Here is a 23,825-nt window from a genome sequence, read left to right as displayed (position 1 = left end):
AGCTTATTAAGAAACACTTTATTATTAACTAGTATACTGGATAATGTAGCAGCAAAATTAACAGTAATTCCAGTCTTCAAGTCTCCAGTAGAAAAGAAACCAGTGTTTTATTGTTAATAATATTATTATTATTGACTTTTAATTTAAATTTTAAATACAACAGTAATATATTTAAATTGTGCATTTTTTAAACCCTCACACTTTTATTTTGACATTCTAAACTCTCCAGGAAGTCCTGTATGTGTCTGTTTGTAGGCAAGTTCACTGTAGTTTAATTTGCTTCTTATTCAAATTCTGGTAAAATGCACCTCCAGTGTCATTCTAAATGCATATTATAAGTGAACCGAACTATTGAGCATCTACATCTGAGATGCTGTTCTTGAGTAGCGCTCAAATATTGCACACCGCTGTGAAGGCTAAAAATAGCCGCAAGTGCATCACCAGCCTGTGCGTGAGTTTGTGTCAACAAAGCAGCACCATTCACTAATGCGCTGGCGCTGCGCATACTATATATTTACTTATTAATCACAGCCTTTTGTGATTCACCGAGCTATCGCACATCTTCAAGTGGCTTTGAATAAAATGCACGAGTCATATGAACTGCTTTAATGGTGTTTTTATGGTTCTTTTATGTCATTTTTGGAGCTTGACAGTAAAGAACATGACTAACACACAGTATCGGATTTGGATCAGGCACGTCGGACCGATACACAATCCGTCTAAAAGCTTCAGTATCGGAGCTGATACGGATCCAGGTATCGGATCGGTGCATCCCCACGCAGCATTGTATCACTGAAATGGAGATGACTTCGTTTCATCTGATTCTATTTATTTTTATTTTGTTTTTATTTTTTTACTTTTATTAGAAACAAGCCAGAGGTATACATAGTACACAATAATTCAAATATACTTTAGAAGAGTGCAAAGACATTATATTCACTACACAGGTTTCACCTGATTTGTAACGAGAAACATTGTAAACTGTCAAATTCACTCCAGGTGAATGAAGTAAATATGACAGAAATATTTTACTAATGTGTAAAAAAAATTATAATCCTATATTACATTATAGTAATAATATCCTATTATATTATTAATAATAAGATACTGTATATATTTAATGTATTACATTAACTTAACTAGGTCCCATAATAATAATTCAGTATATTACACATATTTGAAAAATGTGTGAAGTTGCAGTTTTTGCACATCATGTTTATTCACAAAAATAATATCTTTTAGCAAAAATATATGTATGTACATAATGCTGTTTATTATACATCTATGTATTATTTTACATTGGTGCATATAATTGAAAATTATTAAATATCATTCTTATCATTTTTAACAATATTTGTACTTCATGCATTAAATAGTTTAAATGTACTTGCCAACAAATGGCTGATATGAAATAATGGTTTCCATGATTTAAAAAAAACAAAAAAAATTCTAAGCAAATACATAATTAAAGATACTGAATATCATCAATAGGCTGAAAAATATCAAGATATCTTTTTTGTAGCCATATCGCCCAGCCCTACCAAGAAATATTCATCAGGCTATCTGTAGACTGTGATGCTTTAATGGTTTGTATTAATATAGAATTCAAATGAAGCAAAACAGATTAGTTTACTATATAGCTAACCAACAGATTTAGAGCTTTAACACTGTTTTATAAAACTTTTTTATAGAATATTCACTTACAAAGCTTAAAAATATTTAAAATATTGCTTCATGTTTTTTTTTCTCTCAATTTAATAAAATAAAATAGATTTATATTTCTTATCTGCCTCAATAATAGATGTTATAACAGCACAGTTTCCCTAATAGAAAGAAAATAAATTGCCTCTAAAAAGACAGTTGTGATTCATAGAAAACCCGGACATATTTTTAGAAATAAAAATCTCCTTTGAGTTGCTTTTACTTGAGGATCCACAACTATGTGTATGATATGCTTTGCTTTTTTTCTGTTTAGCGTATAGCTTTAAATTTATGGAGGTTGTGTCAACATTTCTTCGAACTGCAAATGTTTCAGCTCCATTTCTTGCTAAAGTCTTTTACTGGTTCAAAGAACTACAGATCAATTATAAAATGTGACATCCCATAAAAATAACAGACTTTTGCCCCTTCAGATAAACTGCAAGAGAGAGTATAAAGCTACGCCGGTCCCAAACTAGCAATTAGACTGACTGTACAACAGCCCTCCGCTGTCAAACCCACGCACAGACCTGAACAGCGTCTGCCTTCAGAACTGCCTCCTCGGAGAAGACAATGAAAATAGAAAAGAGGATGAGGGAGAATGAGAATGAGAAACAACCACATTACATCAGTGCTTCTCAACTGGTTTGGCATTGGCCATCAAGTGGTGACCAAACATATACCAAACTGAGCTTGTGTAGCCAAAAGCGTCTGTGTTCATGTACTTACGCAGAGTCTGTTTTGGCCTTGAATAAGCATGTTTATATTTAATCGCAGTTTATTATTTGCATTTACCATTTCTGCATCTGAATGACACAAGCCTGCTGTAAATTTCTTAGATGTTGCTCTTTCAAAACTCTGGAGACTTCATGGAGTACTTTGTTATATTTTATTTAAGTATCAATTTGGTCTCAGATGCTTCTGCTTAACACTCTAATGAGAAATAAAAATAGAAACAAATGCGTCGACATAACAGTAAAGAGCTCTAAAAAGATTGTGGTCAGCATAGCTCTGATCATTTGTTCTCGGGAGAATTTGATGAGAAATGTTTGAGCTCATATTGAGTGCTCAGGTCTTTCAATGCTCAGAGTCTATGGGATTTTTTCCCACACATTTTAGAGCACAACAGACAAAATGTCTTAATCCAATTGCTTAGAAATCATAGCACACCCCTACTAAACAAAATCATACACATCCGTAACACAACCATTGTAAGATCAGTTACATGCTTAAATTTAGTATTTAAGGTTAAGCCTTTTTTTAATACTCAGTACACCCTCAATAATTTTGATGTTTGCCTTAATAAACTCAATAGTTGAAAGAAGGGACTGATGTGAATCTAAATGGTCCACAATTTACTGATAGAGTCAACAATGGAACATTTTATCATTATGCCTTCCCACAATCACTATCCAGTGTCCATCCTGAGCTGATGTGTTTGGAACTTGACTTACAATAATGATGAGGACAAGGTCAGTGGATTGAGTGATGTTTATAGAGTCTGTAGGGTGAGAACAGAGAATGGATCATGGTTGCTTCTGAGGTCATAGCTGGTAACTCAGAGATATGGACTGACATGCCTGTGCACACAATTGGCCTGAGGGACTTGTAGTGAATAAATAGCAAAAAGGCATTTAATTTAATGTGCTTAACCCAACTGATTTTCAACAATGGCCATAGATCTTTGTAAATCCTTTTTAGAGGTCCTTTTTAGAATTATTCTAGTGTTACTGACAGTTCAACCGAAACAAATTTTCGCTGCGACAGTTGTAAAAAATAAACAGCCCATCTGGCACCAACAACCATCCATGCGATTATCTAATCAGCCAATCGTGTGGCAGCAGTGCAGTACATAAAATCATGCATATATGGGTCAGGAGCTTCAGTTAATGTTCACATCAACCATCAGAATGGAGAAAAAAAAATGTGATCTTTGTGATTTGAACCATGGCATGATGGTTGGTGCCAGATGGGCTGGTTTGAGTATTTCTGTAACTGCTGATCTCCTGGGATTTTCACCCACAACAGTCTCTAGAATTTACTCAGAATGGTTCCAAAAACAAAAAAACATCCAGTGAACGGCAGATCTGTGGACGGAAACGCCTTGTTGATGAGAGAGGACAACAGAGAATGGCCAGACCGGTTCGAACTGACAAAATCTATGGTAACTCAGATAACCACTCTGTACAATTGTGGTGAGAAGAATATGATCTCAGAATACTATTCTGAGATGCGGGTTGGCACTGTTTTGGTGGCACGAGGGGGACCTACACGATATTAGGCAGGTGGTTTTAATGTTGTGGCTGATCGGTGTATAGTAAGTTTCATTGTGAATTTGTAAATGTATGTGAATGACCGCAGTTTACTTTTGTTTACGTATGCAAAGATGAACAAATATTTGGATAGTTTTATACAAATCTTCTATTGCGATTTTTGTCAGTATTGGTTTTGGTGTGAATGGGCCTTAATATTGTGAGCCCCTTTTCTCTTCCTGTAAAGTTTGATGATGTTCGGAAAAACGTAAGGATTTTAATACAGAGGTCTAACTATGGCCTACTCTTTTAATTTTTGCAGTTTCCAGATTTGTTTTCCAGGACAACAGGCATGCAGAGCATTACATAAGACATGAAAAATGGCAACAAAGATCCACAACCAAGAGGAAGTTCAAGCTGTTTCATCCCTCTAATCCTAGCGCTAATGATGCGGCAAGCCTTTAGCCTTAAGAAATAATAAAGCAGCAGCGAATGAGAGATATTAGATGAAGGAAAAACTGCAATGAGTCAAAGCATCCTTATGGGGAAACAATATGGCATTTATGTGTCTTCAAGAAATATTGCAAACATTTGAATTGGCACACCCTGAACTACAAGAGGCGATTAGGCTATAAAGTTTTTAAAACATATGCACATAAACTCACAAGCATACATTGCACTCCCAAAGGAAATGGAAATCACAAATGAGCTCTCTTTAATATCTCAAATGCTTCTTTGGAAAGCTATGGAATTCAATGGAGAGCAAATGTACATCTTTTAATTACTGTAACATTAACCAAGATTAATAAATGCTGTAAAAACTGTTGTTCATTGTTAGTTGATGATAGCTAATTCACCAATTAATGTTAACGTATAGAGCCTATTGTAAAATTTTACCAAAACACTACATAATTTCCCCATCAGCATATATATATATATATATATATATATATATATATATATATATATATATATATATATATATATATGATCTATTTAGCATTAGTAGTACTTTTATCGTAATATATGGTGTTTAATTCTCCATGCAGCGTGGCATGTTAGTGCATGTTAAAAAACAACACATTGTGACTAGGTTCCCAAGACATCAGTCCTATTGCAAACTGTTTTCCCAACATTAAACATTAATTTCAACTTTTGTACTGCAAAAAGGACAAGAATAGACACGTGTGAACTTGATTCCATTCAGGAAGTAACATCATAAAAAAATTGCAGTTTATTACCTAATTCTGATTAACATTTATGCTCTGTGAGTTGTGCAACAGGTTGTAGGTGTTTCCTGAGCAAACTGACAAGTAGATATTTCCAAGCATTGTAGTAGACAAAAATAAATTGAGGCTATGTAAAAATTTAATTCTCACACACACTTCTAGTTACTCAGAATAATGCTTTGAAAGTGCCACAACGTTTACACACTTTAGAAAGTCAACCTACAAATGGTTTACTTATAGCTGGGATACGAGAAACTTATTTGAACATAGAAAAAAATGACACTCATCCCTTTAACATATAATAAAAAATGTATTTGTGCTCATCTTAAAGGTGCAGTATGTAAGATTCAGAAACCCTTGTTATTAATGACACTTGTGGCCATTAAGTGAACTGCAGCCAGCTACCTGTTGCTCATGCTCGCGCTACGTGCACACACTCCATAGGGATGCGAGAGAGCATCGGCTAAAACAATGATGTAATGTACAAAGAGGCTGAATGTGATTCACCGACATCATGCTGACAGATGAGGTAGCCTAATTAAAATTACACAGTTATTATTGTTTTACAACAAACTTTGAATCTGTATATTATATTTGACTCTCCAGTGCTGGAACAGGGCTAAAAAAAAGTGTGGATATAGGTCTGGCTTTGCGAGACTGTAGTTTGAAGTAATCACTTTTCTTTGCATGATACATAGGCTATCGTATAAATGCAGTCAGTGTCGGCATTAGCTAGCTAGCCAGCTTTATCAATAGCTGTTAGCTAAATTTGGTGGATGATGACAGTAGCTGTTTATAAAATAGACTGTACATTGTAAATATGTTGACACAATTCAGTACTGATGTGATTCCATCACAACTGTCATTTTGATATATCGATGCGCTATTGTTTTATAACAATAGAATGTACATATTTTCTGTATAACCAAGTTACGTTACACTAATGAATGGAGCTTTTTGCATTATCTTGAACATTGTCTAGCATTCATTTCATGTGTTATTGTAGTTTACCTTGCTGAATAATTACATATTAACATTATGTCAGTTACTGTGAATCAGCATACCTGACTTTTAGTATAAAGAGAAGATAGTTGAAATTATTTGAAAGTTACGAAGCAAGGTAGCTTACAATTCGTCAGCGTTAGTAGGCAAAAATTACACAGATCAATCCTTATGACACTATATTTCACATGCTTTACAGTTATGTAAGCTTACCTGTTCAATAACAAGAATGCCAAGTCAGGGTCAGTTTTGATCCACAAAAACAAACGAAGGTCCCTCCAGGAATCAAATGCCCTGCCGATGTTCACTCTAGTTTTCGCTCGACCACAATCACGTTCCTGCTTAGCTAGACGGGATTCAGTAGATAAATGTTTTGTTTTTTTGGCTTACTCTGAGTTTGTGTAGGAGTCAGTGTTGTGCTGGGAGCCGGCCGTTTACTGGTTTCCATCTCAAAGATAACGTTACCTAGTGTTGCATACAGTTGTCGCTGTTGAATAGTGGAAGAGAAGCACTGAGGCAAGGCTTTTTGGAGTACACATAAACGTCACATCCTTTGGATTTTCCCAGCAAATCCGGCCCACTCCCTTTTCATGAAAATCAGTCTACAGGCTTTAATAGGCAACCTAGGAAGTCCAGGAAGGGCTAATTTGTTAAGTTGCGTTACGAGCCGTTCACACATCGGCAAATAAAAGGTGAATATTACATGAAAATTGTTACATACTGCACCTTTAAACATGTTTGCTTTCAGCTCAGAGATGTCTATATTAACATACTCGTATGATGTTTAGATAAACACAGAATAATGGCCATTCTCAAATAGAGAATTACAACTGACACTGTAATACAATCCATAAATAGCCTTAATCTGTGCTTTTATTTTTTCTCCATGTGTTGATTACAAAAAAATGATGTGTACTCGCCTGTAGCAGGGGACGTGCCGGTAACACTCACATCACACTCCATCTTGGTGGTTTCCCAGGGGCTAACACTCGTTGTGTCAGAACCGATGGATACATCAAATACTGGACCTTGTGAAATTTGATTAAACAAGATGAAAATAGCTTCAGCTGTATGGCAATGACCAACATTAAGAAATTTTGCTTTTACATACTCTGGCAGCCAAACAGATTTAGCTGTTTCAGAAGGAAATTAGTACTTTAATTCACCACAGTGGCATTCAACTGATCACAAAATGTAGTCGGGACATTACTGATGTAAAAAACAGCACCATCACTATTTGAAAAATGTCATTTATCAAATTTAGACAGGCCCCATTTCCAGCAGCCATCACTCAAACACCTTATCCTTGAGTAATCATGCTAAATTGCTAATTTGGTACAAGAAAATCACTTGCCATTATATCAAATACTACTGATTTGTTAAATGAAGCTTAACATTGTCTTTGTGTTTGTTTCTGAGTTGCCACAGTATGCAACAGACTGGCATGTTTTAAAGATAATATTAGGTAAAAAATGGCAAAAAAAGAAACAGCTTTCTCTAGAAACTCGTCAGTCAATTATTGTTTCGCGGAATGAAGGCTACACGATGCTTGAAATTGCCAAAAAAGATTTCATGCAAAGGTGTACACTACAGTCTTCAAAGACAAAGGACAACTGGTTCTAACAAGGACAGAAAGAGATGCAGAAGGTCAGATGTACAACTAAACAAGAGGATAAGTACATCAGAGTCTCTAGTTTGAGAATCACATGTCCTCAGCTGAGAGCTTCATTGAATTCTACCCGCTCAACACCAGTTTCTTTTTTTTTTGGGGGGGGGGGTTTCACCTTTTTCTCCCAATTTGGAATGCCCAATTCCCAATGTGCTTTTTAAGTCCTCGAGGTCGCGTAGTGATTCGCCTCAGTCCGGAAACCCAATTGCCTCTGTGTCTGAGACCATCAACCCGCTCATCTTATCACATGGCTTGTTGAGCACGCTGCCACGGAGACATAGCGCACGTGGAGGTTTCACGCCATCCACCGCGGCAACCACGCTCAACTCACCACGTGCCCCACCGAGAATGAACCACATTATAGCGACCACGAGGAGGTTACCCCATGTGACTCTACCCTCCCAGTCACTCAGCACGCCCTGGGATTCGAGCTAGCGAACTCCAGGGGTGGTGGCCAGCGTCTTTACCACTGAGCTACCCAGGCCCCCTCAACACCAGTTTCACGTACAACAGTAAAGAGAAGACTCAGGGGTGCACGCCTTATGGGAAGAATTGCAAAGAAAAAGCCACTTTTGAAACAGAAAAACAAGACACAGACATTGGACAACAGTTAATTGGAAAAGAGTGTTATGGATCTTAACCACATTGAGCTTTTGTGGGATCAGCTAGACTGTAAGGTGCATGAGAAGTGCCCGAGAAGACATCCACATCTATGGCAAGTCCTACAGGAAGCGTGGGGTGAAATGTCACCTGAGTATCTGGGCAAATTGACAGCTAGAATGCCAAGGATCTTCAAAGCTGTCATTGCTGCACATGGAGGATTTTTTTGATGAGAAAAAGTAGTTTAAGAAGTTCTGAATTTTTTTTTTTCAAATTGTAATAGTGATTTTTCTCATTATTAATGTCCTGACTATACATTGTGATTAGTTGAATGCCACTTTGGTGAAAAAAAGTACCAATTTCTTTCCATAAGAACAAAATCTGTACATTATTCCAAACTTTTGGCCGCCAGTGTATATGAAAGCAAATGTTATAAGACATGACAGGTCATGCGTTACAGTGACGGTAATATGATAGTACAAGACACTAAGTAAGGGATAATGTACATTCAGCTGGTTATCGCACAATTAATCTTGACAGGGTGATCAGGGTTTGTATCAGCCTGAAGGGGTTTATTTTGCGATAACCTGCAGACTGTACATTATCCCGCTTATTACATGGCTACTAACCAAATAAATAAACACATAAACATGAAACATTGATTTGAGTTTAAATTATTTTAATAGCTTATTGTAGAGTTCGCACAGTGATCCGAGAAGCAGGAGAGACAGCTCGCAGTACCAGGATGAGCGGTCTAATATGTGGATGTGCAGTTGTTACAGTAGAAATATAGGACCACTGGATGGCATCATTGACCAATCAGATTTGAGTTTTCCAGAGCGGCGTGTAACAGTGTTTAATAAATATAGGAATTCACAATTATCGCAAAAATGTGTTAATTCGCCAAGAAATACAGTTCATTAACTTTTTGTAGGTCAACTTGTCTGCGCCACTAGCCTCACCAAATGGAACTGCAAAAATAAATATTGTTTTCCCAACTGCTCCCTCCATGTGCCATTGACCGAACAAACAGATAGTGCCACCCCAAACTCCCCAAACTGGTAATGGCAGAGTAAGCAATATTTTTATAATGCCAGAACTATATGTTTTTTAGGTAAAAATGGAAAAATCAGCATTACTTACCAATGAAAAAATTTACCATTACGAACACATCAACGGATAATTATTATTATTATTTTTGCAGATTATAATTGTTTTGTACAATAGTAATATAATTTTGTCATGTTTACTTCATCTGGAGCTTTTATTTTGGTAAAACACTGCATGTGCACTGTAGTGTCAGTGTGTCTTGTTTTTAATGTTGCTCGTTACAAACTTGGTGAAAAGCTGTCACCTTGTTTTCTGTGATACGGTGTCCCGTAGCGGTTACAAATTTTCGGAATTGCGCAAATGTGTAAACCTGCAGCACTTTGCTTTCACAATGCACGCAAACTGCTCTGAGACAGCTACATTGCGTCACTCGTTCACTCTAAAGTGCACACAGACCATGTATTCATTGAAGTAAATCGCAGCCATTTGTGGTTTAATAATCACACATGACAATACTGAGATTTTAATGTTATTTTGATGAACTGTGCAGCCCTGAACAATTGTGAAATTAGTCTAATGTCGCGTTCTTTATGAAACATAGTGGCCCAATAAAATGCACATTACAGTCATCGCGATATTCACGATATTGCTTAATTTTACAGTGTATCGGCAGCAAAATCAATGCAATAATATTGTGAATATTCAATATATCATCCAGCCCTACCCACATACATTTTACATTTTCTACCCTGGTGCTCAAAAGCCACGTGAAGCTTATTGGACACTGATTTGTCCATCTCCAACCAGTCTTCCAACAATCTTCTTCTATGTTCATCTTTTACTCATCCTCATGTGACTCAGGCTAACATTATGTTTAAAATCTGCTTTTGTGTTCCATTTACCTATTATTTGTTTACCCAAACAAGGGTCAATTTGTTTACAGCTAGCTATCTAGAGAGAAACGCTAATGGTTTAATGGAACAAACATTTAAAAAATGCCTTAAATTCTCTACCTTTGTGCTCGAAGGCGATCTGAACCTTATTGGACACTCCTTTGGCCATCTCCACCCAGTCTTCACCAAGTTGCTTCGTCCAGACTCTCATCTCACATGAGTAGAACCCACGATCAGTCACCTGCACCCCTTGAATACGGAATTGGAACTCCTTCTTCCCAGTCTTCACCAGCATCAAGCTGTTCCGTCGACCCGGTTCACCCAAGTCCTCCAATCGAAGAACCATGTCTGGACCCAATGAGGCCAGTTTGTGGCTGGGTGACCCTACGGCCTTCTCAAATAAGATAAGAATGGAAAAACCGACTCCTTGCGGGAGGTTTTGAGCGTTGGCCTGGCAGCTCATCTCAAATGTCGATCCGGCAGCCGTCGCTTCTCGAAGACGTCGGGCCACTACACCGAGGACAGGGCCTGCTTTTCGATTAAAAAAACAAAGCACAAATAAGTTATTTTTATTATTTCAACTGTGTCTGCTGTAGACTGATATATTGATTTTACCGATTAATCGGTGCAGATAGTTGATTTTTGGAACTATTGGTTATCGGCAAAATCCACATATAATATACCACATATGGAATTTCATTCATTTTGGACTCTTTTTCTGTGCCCGCAATAATAAAAATAATAATGTTAACATTCTATAAATTGATTTTAAAAACTAATCGGCCAATTAATCGGTTATCAGCCTTCCCACCACCTTAGTTATCGGTTTAAGGAGAAACATCAGAGAAAAGGTTAATAATTTAAAGAAACGTAAGAACTCCATGAAGTCTCCCAAGCTGCAGAAATTTCAACATAAAAATACATACATAAGAACACTCAGTTTACAGCAATTCAGACATTTAGTACTTTGCAACATCTTATTGGACTTTTGTAAAAAAAGACAAAGTACTGCCAAGTGTCCTGAGATACAGAACAAATCTAAATATAGGAGTGACAATATAAGATAATGGCAAAATTATGCCAAATGTTCTTAGAGTTGTTATAGCAGCAATTGCAACTGTAATTGTCAGTACAGTGATATTGTTTTGAAACTGCACAGCACATGTCAGAATAAATTGTGCCCTGCAGAGACATGCATCAGTCCTGCATCTCAAAAAACACATCAGCATGTAATAGAAAACTGCATTGGTTTACTTCCTCATGAAAATGACAATTGCCCATTACAGAGGACAAAGAGATGTTGTTAGCGTAAGTCAACCGGTACCAATGTGTCTATGGATATTGGATGTGGAAAATGCATTGGATTGATGCAGAAAATGAGCTGCAATGTGTCAGACAGTCAAAGAGTGGAGGTAACACTGCCATCAAGAACAGAGGCGTGAACATTTCATCTGTGATATTAACAGCAGGTGTTTGTAGAGCCTTAATAACATAGAACTCTTTTATGAAAGACTTAATAAAATCTGTATGGGAAAATACTTCCGGAACCATGGCAGCTGAAACAGTGGGCGGGCACCGTTGGGCTCTATAGAGATTATTTTCTTTTGTGTTCGATGGTGGGGAGAAAGTCATACAGGTTTTGTGAGTAAGTAAATGATTTTTGGGTGAACTCTTTAAGATTTATAGAATCCAAACGCATGCTTACTCACGCTGGTTAGCAAAGCTGACTTTGAGTCCAGGGGTCAGGAACTCTGCAACCTTTTTCCAGTTCCCATGACGAGACAGAATCCATGCTGTGACGGTGCAAGAGTATTCTCCAGTGTCTGTGTCCATTGTGTGCAGGAGACGGAGCTTGAACGTGTAAGGTTCTGTTCGTGAAGCTGTGATATGTCCCACCTCTATGCGACGCTTGTATGACTTTCCTGGTACAAGGGTTCCATTTTCATCCAATAACGCAATTGTTTGAGCAGTTGCCGGGTCAACTCCAGGCAGAGTTCCTTTGTATAACCACGACACTCCTAGTCGTACATTGTGAAGGTTGGACTTGTTCACAACTTTGCATTCCAACTCTGTTGGGTCACCTGAGAACTTTGCCGTCACAGGTGCGTTGAGAACAACAGTGTAATCTGGAACAAAAAGAGAAAGAGAAAATATTAAAGATGATTTTTTGAAAATAACAGTGGTGCTTGCCTATGCAGAAGTTGTCATACAATGCTAGGTTGTGGGTCGTTGTCAGAACAATGCCAACAGGTTCTTCGGATGTTCAAAACTATTTTTAACACATTGCTAAGTTGTTGCTTGAGTATTCTGGGTGGTTGCAGATAGATGATGAAGTTTAATACTTTGGGTTAGATGTTTAAAACAATGTGGACAAAACTTTCTGCTTTAAAGCTAGGGTATTTTTTTCATGTACCGTCACGTGTCAAGCATGGTCGAGCGCTCCTGCCTTTTAAGGTATACTCTTTTTACCATGAGCCCATACAGACTGCTTTGTGATACTCTTAAAGCCCTGTCAACTCCACAGATACGTGCACAGATACAGACATTTTGCATCATTGTGTGTCTAGAAAAACTGGGCTGTACGCAGACAGTCCGCACGTATTGCGCTGATGCCGGAATTTGCGCAAGCTGTAGCAGCACACGACAAATCGCAGTATGTTCTGGCTTTTAGTCTAGAACTTAGAAGAGACAGGGCATTTCTATTAAAATTTATGAGAGAAATTGGAACGCCTAACCAAGAGGCTCTAAGCACCCAACAGTCAACAGGTGTAGAAAGGAAGTCCCGCCTTACATTTAAAATAGACAAATTATCTTTTAGATGCAGACATCGCCTGTCAATCAACTCAAAAACGAGCATGCACATTAGCAATACAAGCCAGGAAAATGGCGTTTTTTTAGTGTAATATGAGGTAAAGAAGCACAACTTGTGATTCCAGTATCGTCAAATTTTATTGCTAATTTAAAATATGTTCTTTGATCATAATCTTGACCAACCATTTTTGAGATTTCTGTCTTTCCCCATTCAAGCTGCACTGTCACGACTGGAAATAGCCTCCTGAGAGCATTCCAAAGATGGCCGCCAGTGGACTGACTTTCTAGAAAAACTTTGACAAAACCCCGCGTCCTGCAACATGACAATTTTCCCATCTTTACTCGAAGATTAAAACGTATCTCTTGCTGGCCATCCAACAACTTGACCTTGACTTGAATATATTTATTGTGGAAATCACACAAACATAGCTTTGAAAGTGCCACAAAGCCATAGTGTTTTTACTCGTCTAATGTCTTAAGGCTTACTTATAGTTGACTGTGCAAATTAAACTAAATTAGGAGGAAGTACTTGAATATAGACAAACATTACACACTTCACCATTAAATAGGTGAGAAATCTGAGACAGTGCAATTGTTCCTCTTCACTTTCAAAATATACACACAAATGCACACTCATTAAAGGTGTACAGTGACCCTGCTACCAGGCTGTTAATACAACACTGTCAAGTGTTTCTGGGCTGTGTGCCCAGCAGCATGATGAAAGGTGCACACTTGGTGAAGGACTCCCTATGTCTTTTCCTATACAGCTGGCACCTTCATGCTTGGGTGAGCAGTACAAGACACACATATACACACACGGAAAAACTAAGACTTACATGGTTTGCCTAAGAAAACATTCTCTCAAACTAGCACAAGACTTTAACTTTTAAGGGGCAATATTTGCCAACTAAATTGATTTTCAGGGGCATTTTTACCTTTTATAAGGGCATACTAACTATATATATATACACACACACACACACACACACACACACACTACCATTCAAAAGTTTGGGGTCACTTGCCTGAAATGTTTCTCATGATCTTACAAAGCTTTTGATCTGAAGGCGTATGCTTAAATGTTTGAAATTAGTTTTGTAGACAAAAATATATTTGTGCCAACATATTAATTTATTTAATTACAAAACTAAAATTTTATAAAAATAAAAAAAAGTTTTTGAAATGGATGACTTGGACCGAATAATTAAGAAAAGCAGCCACTAAGTACCCAGCATATAGATGGGAACTCCTTCAATACTGTTTAAAAAGCATCCCAGGGTGATACCTCATTAAGTTGGTTGAGAAAATGCCAAGAGTACATTTCTGCAAAATCTAGGCAAAGTTTTTGTAGATGCAACATAGTTTTTAGTCACAACATAATTCTCATATTTCCATTTCTATTATTCCATAGTTGTGATGACTTTACTATTATTCTAAAATGTGAAAAAAAAATAAATAAAAAAAATAAAGAATGAGTAAGTGACCCTAAACTTTTGAACGGTAGTGTATATATAAACAATCATTCACTAAAATTAAATCTGAAAGACACCTTAAAATTACTGGTGCAGTTTTTTGTCCTAATGAAACAGGAACTTGAGGCAGGACATTTCGAAGGTTAGTGTTACCCTAACACTAACAGTCAATGGGTCACATTCATCACATGTCACATTCATGAACTATGATTTGCTACCTGCTATAGGGAGCAAAAGTCTGGTTCTGGAAGTAAGATTTGCATTTTTTTTTCTTCATAGGGGAATTGATTATTAACGATTACTAGGGCTGGGCGATATGACTCTATATATCGTGGCAATGATATAAAGTGTCAATCGATAGAGATTTTGCTGTATCGTGTACTGTATATCGCGATATATAAATATCCATGTGCTTGTGTAAATATGCTTGTCATCTGACGCGCACATCTCTATATCTCGTGAATGTTGCGCACACTATCTCTGTAACACGCAACTGCGTGTGAGTACAGCAGGCTTCCCGACAATTGTGCTCCACAGACAGGAGATCGCAGTGTGGGATAACTCGCGCTACTCATTTTTGACACAGTAAAAACCATAATGGAGAAAGACATCTCCACAGAATGAGACGACTCCCAAACAAGTCATGAAAATGAAGAGGAGCTCACTATTAAAAATGGTGTGACATCTGTGGTGTCTGGTGTGGGTTCCCAAAAGCCGACACTGAAAAATGTCATCTGCAAACTGTGTTGCACGACAATAATCACTTGAAATACAAGCAATCTGTTTTATCTTCTCAAAATGCCTCCTAACCCTAATGCAACAGAATACTATGAAAGCCAAATGGTGCACTCTGCAAAATTAGCTAAATTGTTTTTCACAAGAAGTGTTTATTGTTAAGGTAATAATAATAATAATAATAATAATAATAATAATAATGGTTAACAACAAATCTGACTAATGTGGCATAATGTGAAACTTTTTGGTAAGTTTTTATTTATTTTTTTACTTTGACTATATTTGTTTGGAGTTTCTAACTATAGGTATTACACTACATTTATTTAATATTTAAACACATTTTTATAAATTTTCCAGAAAGATTTGACTATATTGTGATTGTTATCGTTGTACAAAAGTTTTTTTGTCATATCACCCACAGTTCACAATTACTTATAAACCTTTAAAGACAGACCTGTTTGAGTTCCATATGCGCTTTTGGGTTTTGTGTTAAGCTTTTGGATGTCACAGTGATTGAGTCATTGTGACCATCTGCATGGTGTGGCTTTGATCCGCATCACTTCCTGTTTTTTATTTAGCTCCTCCCAGTTCTGCTTTAATAAGCAGCAGCTATTCTTCACTGGACAATTCATTAAGACAAAGGCAAAAGAGGTGAAGTTTTATCAGTTTTATCTCTGCTGGGCAAAATAAAAAAAACAGCCAAAGCTCAAACAAAGCTCATGACCAGCTTAAATGACCACTTAAACTATATTAAAGTCTAAAATCTTACTACAGTTAAAAGACGGTGTAACGAGGAGGAGGGCGTGGCTGGGCCGTGAGGGTGCACGGCCGGCACTGAGTCAGCTGATCATCAGTAGAATGAGATAAAGGGAAGCCAGAGACGCCAGTTCGAGAGAGAGAGACACATGCGGCCACTGTGTGTGTGTGTCTGTGTGTCTGTGTGTTTGTGTTTAAGTTGATTTGAGTTAATTTATGTCATGAAGGTTTACGTTGACTGTTCATTTGGTTCTCGCCTCCTCCTTGACCACCTTACCCCGTTACAGATGGTTACAAAAATCTTGTTACTTATTGTTTTGGGCACTTTCATGCTGGTTTATACCAGTTAAAAAGATTTACCTGCAACAATAGCTTAAGACATATATTAAATTCTTTATTAAATTCACTGGCATAAGCCTTCGGATCGAAAGGTTTTTAATATCAAGAGAAACAAATCCAGTCAAGAATGTCCAAACTTCTGAATGGTAACATTTGTAACATGCTATTCTGGTTCAAGTAAAGTGATCAAGTTAGTAGAACAAGACAGCTAAAGCAAGAGAAAGTTCAAGTTAAAGAAAGATAATAAAAAGAGGCAGAGAGGGTCTACAATGTGTTTCTTTAGCCAGACAAACAGAGTGGACAAGATGAATGTCTCTTAGTTGCTCTTTAGCCGGTCGCTATGGACAGTTTTAGAGTGTCCTGGGAACAGAAGACGGTGACGAGGGAGGGTCTTAAAGTGAATGCCAATCAAACAAGAGCCTCTTCACTCAAGACATTCAATGTACATTATCAGATATGAAAGGTTTTATTTCCCGCTAGCTCTCTCCTGGTTTTCAGAATGCTTTTGTCTTCTTTCCTCCATTTCTCCCTTTCATTCTACTTTTGTTTGCTGTGCTACACACCTGTCCAAAGATTCAGCTTCAGTGCTTTTACGGTACCAGGTTTGATTCAGGTTGAAGCATGTCACATTTCCTCCTATTTGGAATGACAAATGCAAACATGTCAAAGGTGAGTTTAGATTACAGGTCACATAATTAAGGTTAACTTGAGAGAAGCAAGAAATAAAAAAGAAAAAGGGAAAAAAAAAAGAGCACTACACTGTTTAATGTGGAGCCCGACCGATATAGGATTTTTGAGACGATACCGATTTTAGAGGGGGAAAATTCACAGATTACGGATATGGTGGCCGATATAGTTAATTTTTGAGCTGGAATGAAAACAGACCATTTCTATGTGGATTGTGCACCGATTTTGCACCGATATGACTATGCAAAGGCTGCTTTCTTAAATATTTTTTTATCAAAGAATATTTGACATTATTATTATACATTGTCAACAAATTCTAGAAATGAACACTGAGAAAATAAAGAATAAATAAAAATACAATAAATAGCTTAAAAAAACATCAGTACTGCATGTTCAGTATTAGTCAGTTCCTGACCATTTAAATAAAGAATAAATAAAAATACAATAAATAGCTAAATAAGGATCAGTACTGTTTAGTATGTCAATTGCTGACCATTTAAATAAAGAATAAATAAAAATACAATAAATAGCTAAATAAAAATCACTACTGTATGTTTAGTATCAGTCAGTTGCTGACCATTATAATAAAGAATAAATTCAAATAAAATAAATAGCTAAATAAAAATCAGTACTGTATGTTTAGTATCTGTCAAATGCTGACCATTAAAATAAAGAATAAATAAAAATATAATAAATAGCTAAATAAACATGCATACTGTATGTTTAGGATCAGTCAGTTGCTGACCATTAAAATAAAAAATTAATTGAAATAAAATAAATAGCTAAATAAACATCAGTACTGTTTAGTGTCAGTCAAATGCTGACCATTAAATAATCAATAAAAATAAAATAAATAGCTAAATAAACATCACTATTACTGTTTAATATCAGTCAAATGCTGACTATTTTAATACTGCTAGTCAATTATGGGCAAGTTGTAAAACAAGAAGCATTTACACCTGTCATGAGATAAACATCGGCAGCGGTGTTGTATTATATTCTGCTATACAAGTTCAGGGGAAACTTTCAACGGTGGAAACCCAGACTTTTAAATATTACATTTTATACATGCAATGACTGGAATTGTTCAGTTGAAGGGGGTACCAAACTGTGAATCCTGAACAAAACAGTTTGGTGAATACAAGTTTACACATTAGCTTCCACTCAGCTGAAAAGCAATGAAAGTAGCTATGTGGTTAGCTAGTTAGCTTTAAGCTCGTTGTCACGGAGAGTAAAAGATGGACCAGCATTGCATCTCACCAACTAGGTAACTACGCAACGTGAAATCAACATTCAACAGACACAATCTACCACCGCACCGTTGTCTGCTGAGCTGCAAAAAGATGCTCTGATGTTTATCTTTCAATCTGCTACATTACTTACTGTACTGACAAACTTTAGCTGGCTAACATAGCAAACAGATGTGATAAACATGAGTGACATAGTTGTCAGGGACAGGGTTAACGTTATATTAGTTATATTGAACAAGGAAAATGATGGGGTCATTGTTTATTAATTTTCCAGTATGTATTTCACAAACTATTTAGCAACTTACAGAGAAGACACAGCTTAACTCCGCACTGATTTAACACTGCACCGCTTAACTCCGCACTGTCTGCAGAACCACCATCAGCTCAGCTCTGTAAACAGTGGAGTCAGAGTGCACTCTGATGGACAAACTACATTATGATAACAATTCTAAAGCATTGTTTTCTGCATTATATGTTCTGAAAAAAGTTTTCATATCTGCGCATATCGTAAACATACGCCGATACCGATATATCAGTGAAAGGCTAATATCGGGCACTAATTTAATGACACCTGATAATCTTAATTTGACCAATGGAGAAAAATTAAATCAAGTAAAACAAACAAAAACAACCCGAGATCTAACACAATATGAAACAATTACAACCTAAACTCAAACCCAAAATAAAAAATAAACAAATAAATCTAACCCAAAACGGAAAACACAACCTGAATACTTACCCAAAGCTAAGCAAAACAAAACAACCTCAACTCCAACACAAAAGAGACAAAATAACTACAACTCTAACTGCAAAAAATAAAATAAATAAAAATAACCAGAATTCTTACCAGTGAAACAAAACAAAACAAAAACAACCCCAACTCTTAGTCAAAAGTATGCAAACAAAAAAACTCAACCAGAATTCTAACCCAAAATGAAACAACAACAAAAACAAACTCTAATCCAAAATAAAACAAAACCTGAAATCTAACCTAAAATGAAACAAAACACCCCGAACTCTAACCCCAAGCAAAACAAATAGAGCAAAACAAAATAACCTAAAATCCAGCACAAAAATGAGATGAAACAACCCTAACTCTAACTGAAAACTTTACAAAAAATCAACTGAATTCTCAACCAAACCGAAACAAAAACATCCCCAACCCTTACACAAAACTACACAAACAAAACAGTGCTAAGCCAAAACAACCCAAAGTGATGCAAAACAAAGCTAAAACTACCTCAAATTCAACACAAAAATGAGACAAAAGAAAACCAACTTTTACCCAAAATGAAATAAAAAAACCTGAATTTTTAACAAAAATGAAACAAAACAAACTCAAATTAAAAACAACAACCTGGATTTTACCCCAAAATGAAACAAAACAACCCCAAGTCTCTGGAAGACTTGGAATACAGTATATTGCATGAGTTGTATGGACTACCTTTATGGTGATCTTTGTCTTTTTTGGAGCTTGACAGATTCAACTTTCATTGTATGAAACTCTTACCCAAAACTCCACAAAACAACTCTAAGGCAAAACAAAATGAAACGAGCAACAACAACAACAACAACAAAACAACAACTCCAACACAAAAATGAGAAAAAACAACCAAATCTAATGAGAAAAAAAAAAAAATTACAATTAAAACCCAAAAAGAAAACTCTAAATCAAAATTAAAGAACTTAAATTAAACTAGAAACCTAAAACTAAGCGAAACAAAAACAACCCCAACTCTTACACAAAATTACACAAAACAAGTAAGCCAAAACGAAATGAAAAAAGCAAATACTAAACTCCAACACAAAACAAATAAATCCTAACTATTACCCAGAATGATAATAAACCCATAATAAATAAATAAAATAAATGCATAATGACCATGATCCTGGTAGAATACATCTTTTATGTCTTTTCTACAAACACGCAGGACAAATAGGCCTGCGTGTGAGTCTAGAAAGAATTAGTATGGTTCTTGGTCATTAGGTTATGAGATCTTCAAAATATTAATAGTTGTGAAGTCATCCGTCACTGTACAAAAACATCTAGTTAAATCTATTATAAATTCTCAAACCTGATGAAATTAAGGATATTAACAAGAAAAAAATATATATTTCCAAATGTCTCACACAAACACATTTTCTTGTGCAAAAATATTAGCTGCTTTACTAGTTAGGTGTTTCAGCAAGAGACCTGTCACTTGGAATTGTATGTGAGCACCAAGAGCCTCTGGCAAGATGTTTTCAGAGCTGTACAAATAAATGTTTGGGTTTCAATGAAAGGTGAAAAGGACAGTTTTGGAAGTTCCATCAGCAAAACCTTGCTAAATCTTCTCAAATGATCCTTGCGATAAAGCCAGATGGCCAAATGAAGTCCATGATGGCCCTTGTTTTTGTTTTTTTCTGTCAAGTTATAAGGAACAGACCTTTCTGAACCTTAACTTTCATTAATTTTGGAAATGAATGTATTCTAGAAAGAAATAAGTGGGATGTGACTCAGTTCTGTTGTGACTCAAATAGTCTTGGTGCAGGAAACTGTGTGACATTAGATCAATAAACATCTGATGTACAGCAGGAGAGACAATGCAATGATAATACACTGTAAATTTAGCTGCAGTACATTGCAAAGTGAATTAGAATTGTCAAATTTTATTCAGGACTAGGGCTGCACGATTATGACAAAAATCATAATTGCCGATTATTTCATCTTATATTGTAATTGCGATTATTCAAATCTGATTAATAGAATTTACATTAAAATACTTATTTTGTGTATTGACGCTGACTACCACTCCTGGAGTTGCGAGTTCGAATCCAGGGTGTGCTGAGTGACTCCAGCCAGGTCTCCTAAGCAACCAAATTGGCCCGGTTGCTAGGGAGGGTAGAGTCACATGGGGTAACCTCCTCATGGTCACGATTAGTGGTTCTCGCTCTCAATGGGGCACGTGATAATTGTGCGTGGATCGCGGAGAGTAGTATGAGCATTTACATGCTGTGAGTCTCTGCGGTGTCATGCACAACGAGCCACATGATAAGATGCGCGGATTGACGGTCTCAACTGAGCAACTGAGACTTGTCCCCCGCCACCCGGATTGAGGTAAGTAACCGCGCCACCACGAGGACCTACTAAGTAGTGGGAATTGGACATTCCAAATTGGGAGAAAATGGGATAAAATATAAATAAATACTTATTTTGTTTGGGGCAGCTGCATGCCATATTCTTTATGTGGGCTGTGCATCAAAACATGCTGAGAACTGTGTTTCTGAAGTGCATTATTATTTTAATTGCATGAAAAACAAAGTGTTATTCACTTTTGAATAAATTAAACACAGTATTCATTTAGATATTTAGCATTACCGATATGTCTTTAGACTAATTTAAATGCCTCTGATTTACTTTTGCATTCATGCACACAAAGGGCCAAAAATGTTTTTTACAAAATTTTTACAAAAATGTTTTACTGCAATGGGAGTACACCTAAATGGAATACTGTAATTGACACTTTTCACAATTGTATTTTTTGTATTAATTTTGCAGCACAAACAAAAGTTAATTCTCATCATTGCGTTGTTTTTAATGCTTGTTCTTCACACAAAAGCTCTAGCTTCAGAAGACTTGAAGTATATTGCACGAGTCGTATGGACTACCTTTATGGTGATTTTTGTCATTTTTGGAGCTTGACATATTCAATTTTCATTGTATGAAAATCATTTTAACTAGTCATCTCCTTTTGTGTTCCACAGAAGAAAGAAAGTCATATGGGGTTGAGACCACATGAAGGTGAGTAAATGACAAAATTATAATTTTAAGGTGAACAATCCCTTGAATTTTCTCCTTAGACAGCCTGAGGCTCTCCTGTTAATCACAGTGCCACTGGGATCCCAAACGATTATCACCAACTTCTAACAAGGACAACTGGCTTTTATCCTGTAAAGTTCGACCACCCACAGCCTTTGATGCATTAGCTGTTGACAGCACGAATCTGTAGAACAACTGTCTCATTACACTCCCCCCCTTTAAAGAGTGAAACAAGAGACAAACACGGATCATGTCATATGGTCGAAGCTTATATATTAACACCCCAGTGCTAAAGACCAGGCAGACCTTTAACTAAACGGCATATGGTCAGTAGGTCAAAAACGCAGCTTATTCTAATAACAAAAACACTCACTATGGGTCTGTTCCAAAACCTAGTGAGCGTCCTCTGGAGGCAGCATTTTAAGACATCAAAGGAGCGCTCCTGATGCGAAGGCTGTTCCAAAAGGTAGGCATCATAATTATGCTGCTGTCTCTTATGAGGCATCATTTCATTAAGGATGCTGCCATAGAAGACAGCTGCCTATGTAGACAGGAGACAGCGAGGCAGCTCACTAAGTTTTGGAACAGACCTTTAGACAGAAATAGACTGTTTCATAGACATGTAAAGCAACCAATCACAGTCTGTTGTGCTTTTATGCACAGTTTAGGGGTGGGTTTATCTGAAACAGATTAAAACACAATAATAGACTGGAGTGAGATCTTTGTGCAATTTTTGATACAAATTTATGTGAATGTGTACTTCTGGAAGCAAGAATGCTGAAAACTGGTACTCAAAATAGGTCATCCACATTTTGGTGACAGAATTGTGTGCTAAAACACGACCAAAAGCCATAGCTTACGAGATTGGCCTGACATATAGAAAGCTATTTCTGTTAGGCACCATTATAAATGTCAAATATCAATTTTTAATGTCATTTAAATACCAAATAATCACCATCAAATTAGTATTCTAAGAATGAGGGTAGAAGCTGTAGGTAAAGCAGAACACATTTGTATTAATCTGTAAAGTACTTCAGATGGCATTTCAGAAAATGGCATACTTTGCCACATAATACAAGACCCTCCGGCCGTTTATGTAAAAACAAACAACAGAACGCATAATATTAATGACACTCCAGTATAAAGGGAAAAAAACTTTCATTTTGCTGTGTGTGTGACAAGAGTTGCGAAGCTCCTTTGAAGCTTGTCAAACTACTTGTATAGGAGTTTAACAATAGTCAAGAGAAGCTAGAAAAATAGTTAGCTATTTTTCGAGCAACTAATAAAAAATAGCTAACTACAATGATGTTAATTGCTAAACTTTAAAACAGAAAGAAATCGTAGTAGTAAAATTTTTGACAAACACGTTTAAAAAGACATTAAATGACATGTAAACACAAGTCTGCTTCCCACAAGACGACAAGGAACACCCACTACATGACACACCCACTCCAAGTAACAGCCCCCTTGGATCATAAAGCGATTCTATTGGCTAAAAGAACTACTAAAATCCAATGCAATCGCTGTATTATTCATGTTCTCTTAACTGTGTAAACTTGACAAAAATTTACTTTAACATTATA

At 36.5% G+C, this 23,825-nt stretch overlaps 1 protein-coding gene across 2 annotated transcripts in view; it reads right to left on the bottom strand.

Moving 5' to 3' along the window:
- Positions 1–23,825, bottom strand: part of LOC127444912 (prostaglandin F2 receptor negative regulator-like) — a 58,886-nt gene that overhangs the window by 7,157 nt on the left and 27,904 nt on the right. The window contains exons 5-7 of one of the 2 annotated variants that reach the window (XM_051704567.1): positions 12,103–12,519; positions 10,514–10,924; positions 7,102–7,209 (exon numbers count right to left, since the gene is read on the bottom strand). In XM_051704567.1, the coding sequence (XP_051560527.1) occupies positions 7,102–7,209; positions 10,514–10,924; positions 12,103–12,519 (936 nt within the window). The remainder of the gene's footprint in view (positions 1–7,101; positions 7,210–10,513; positions 10,925–12,102; positions 12,520–23,825) is intronic. The other variant, XM_051704568.1, reaches the window with a different exon arrangement.

This window comes from Myxocyprinus asiaticus, chromosome 8 (genome assembly GCF_019703515.2).
Source record: "Myxocyprinus asiaticus isolate MX2 ecotype Aquarium Trade chromosome 8, UBuf_Myxa_2, whole genome shotgun sequence".
NCBI lineage: Eukaryota > Metazoa > Chordata > Actinopteri > Cypriniformes > Catostomidae > Myxocyprinus > Myxocyprinus asiaticus.
This window is presented reverse-complemented; position numbering and strand designations above follow the sequence as displayed.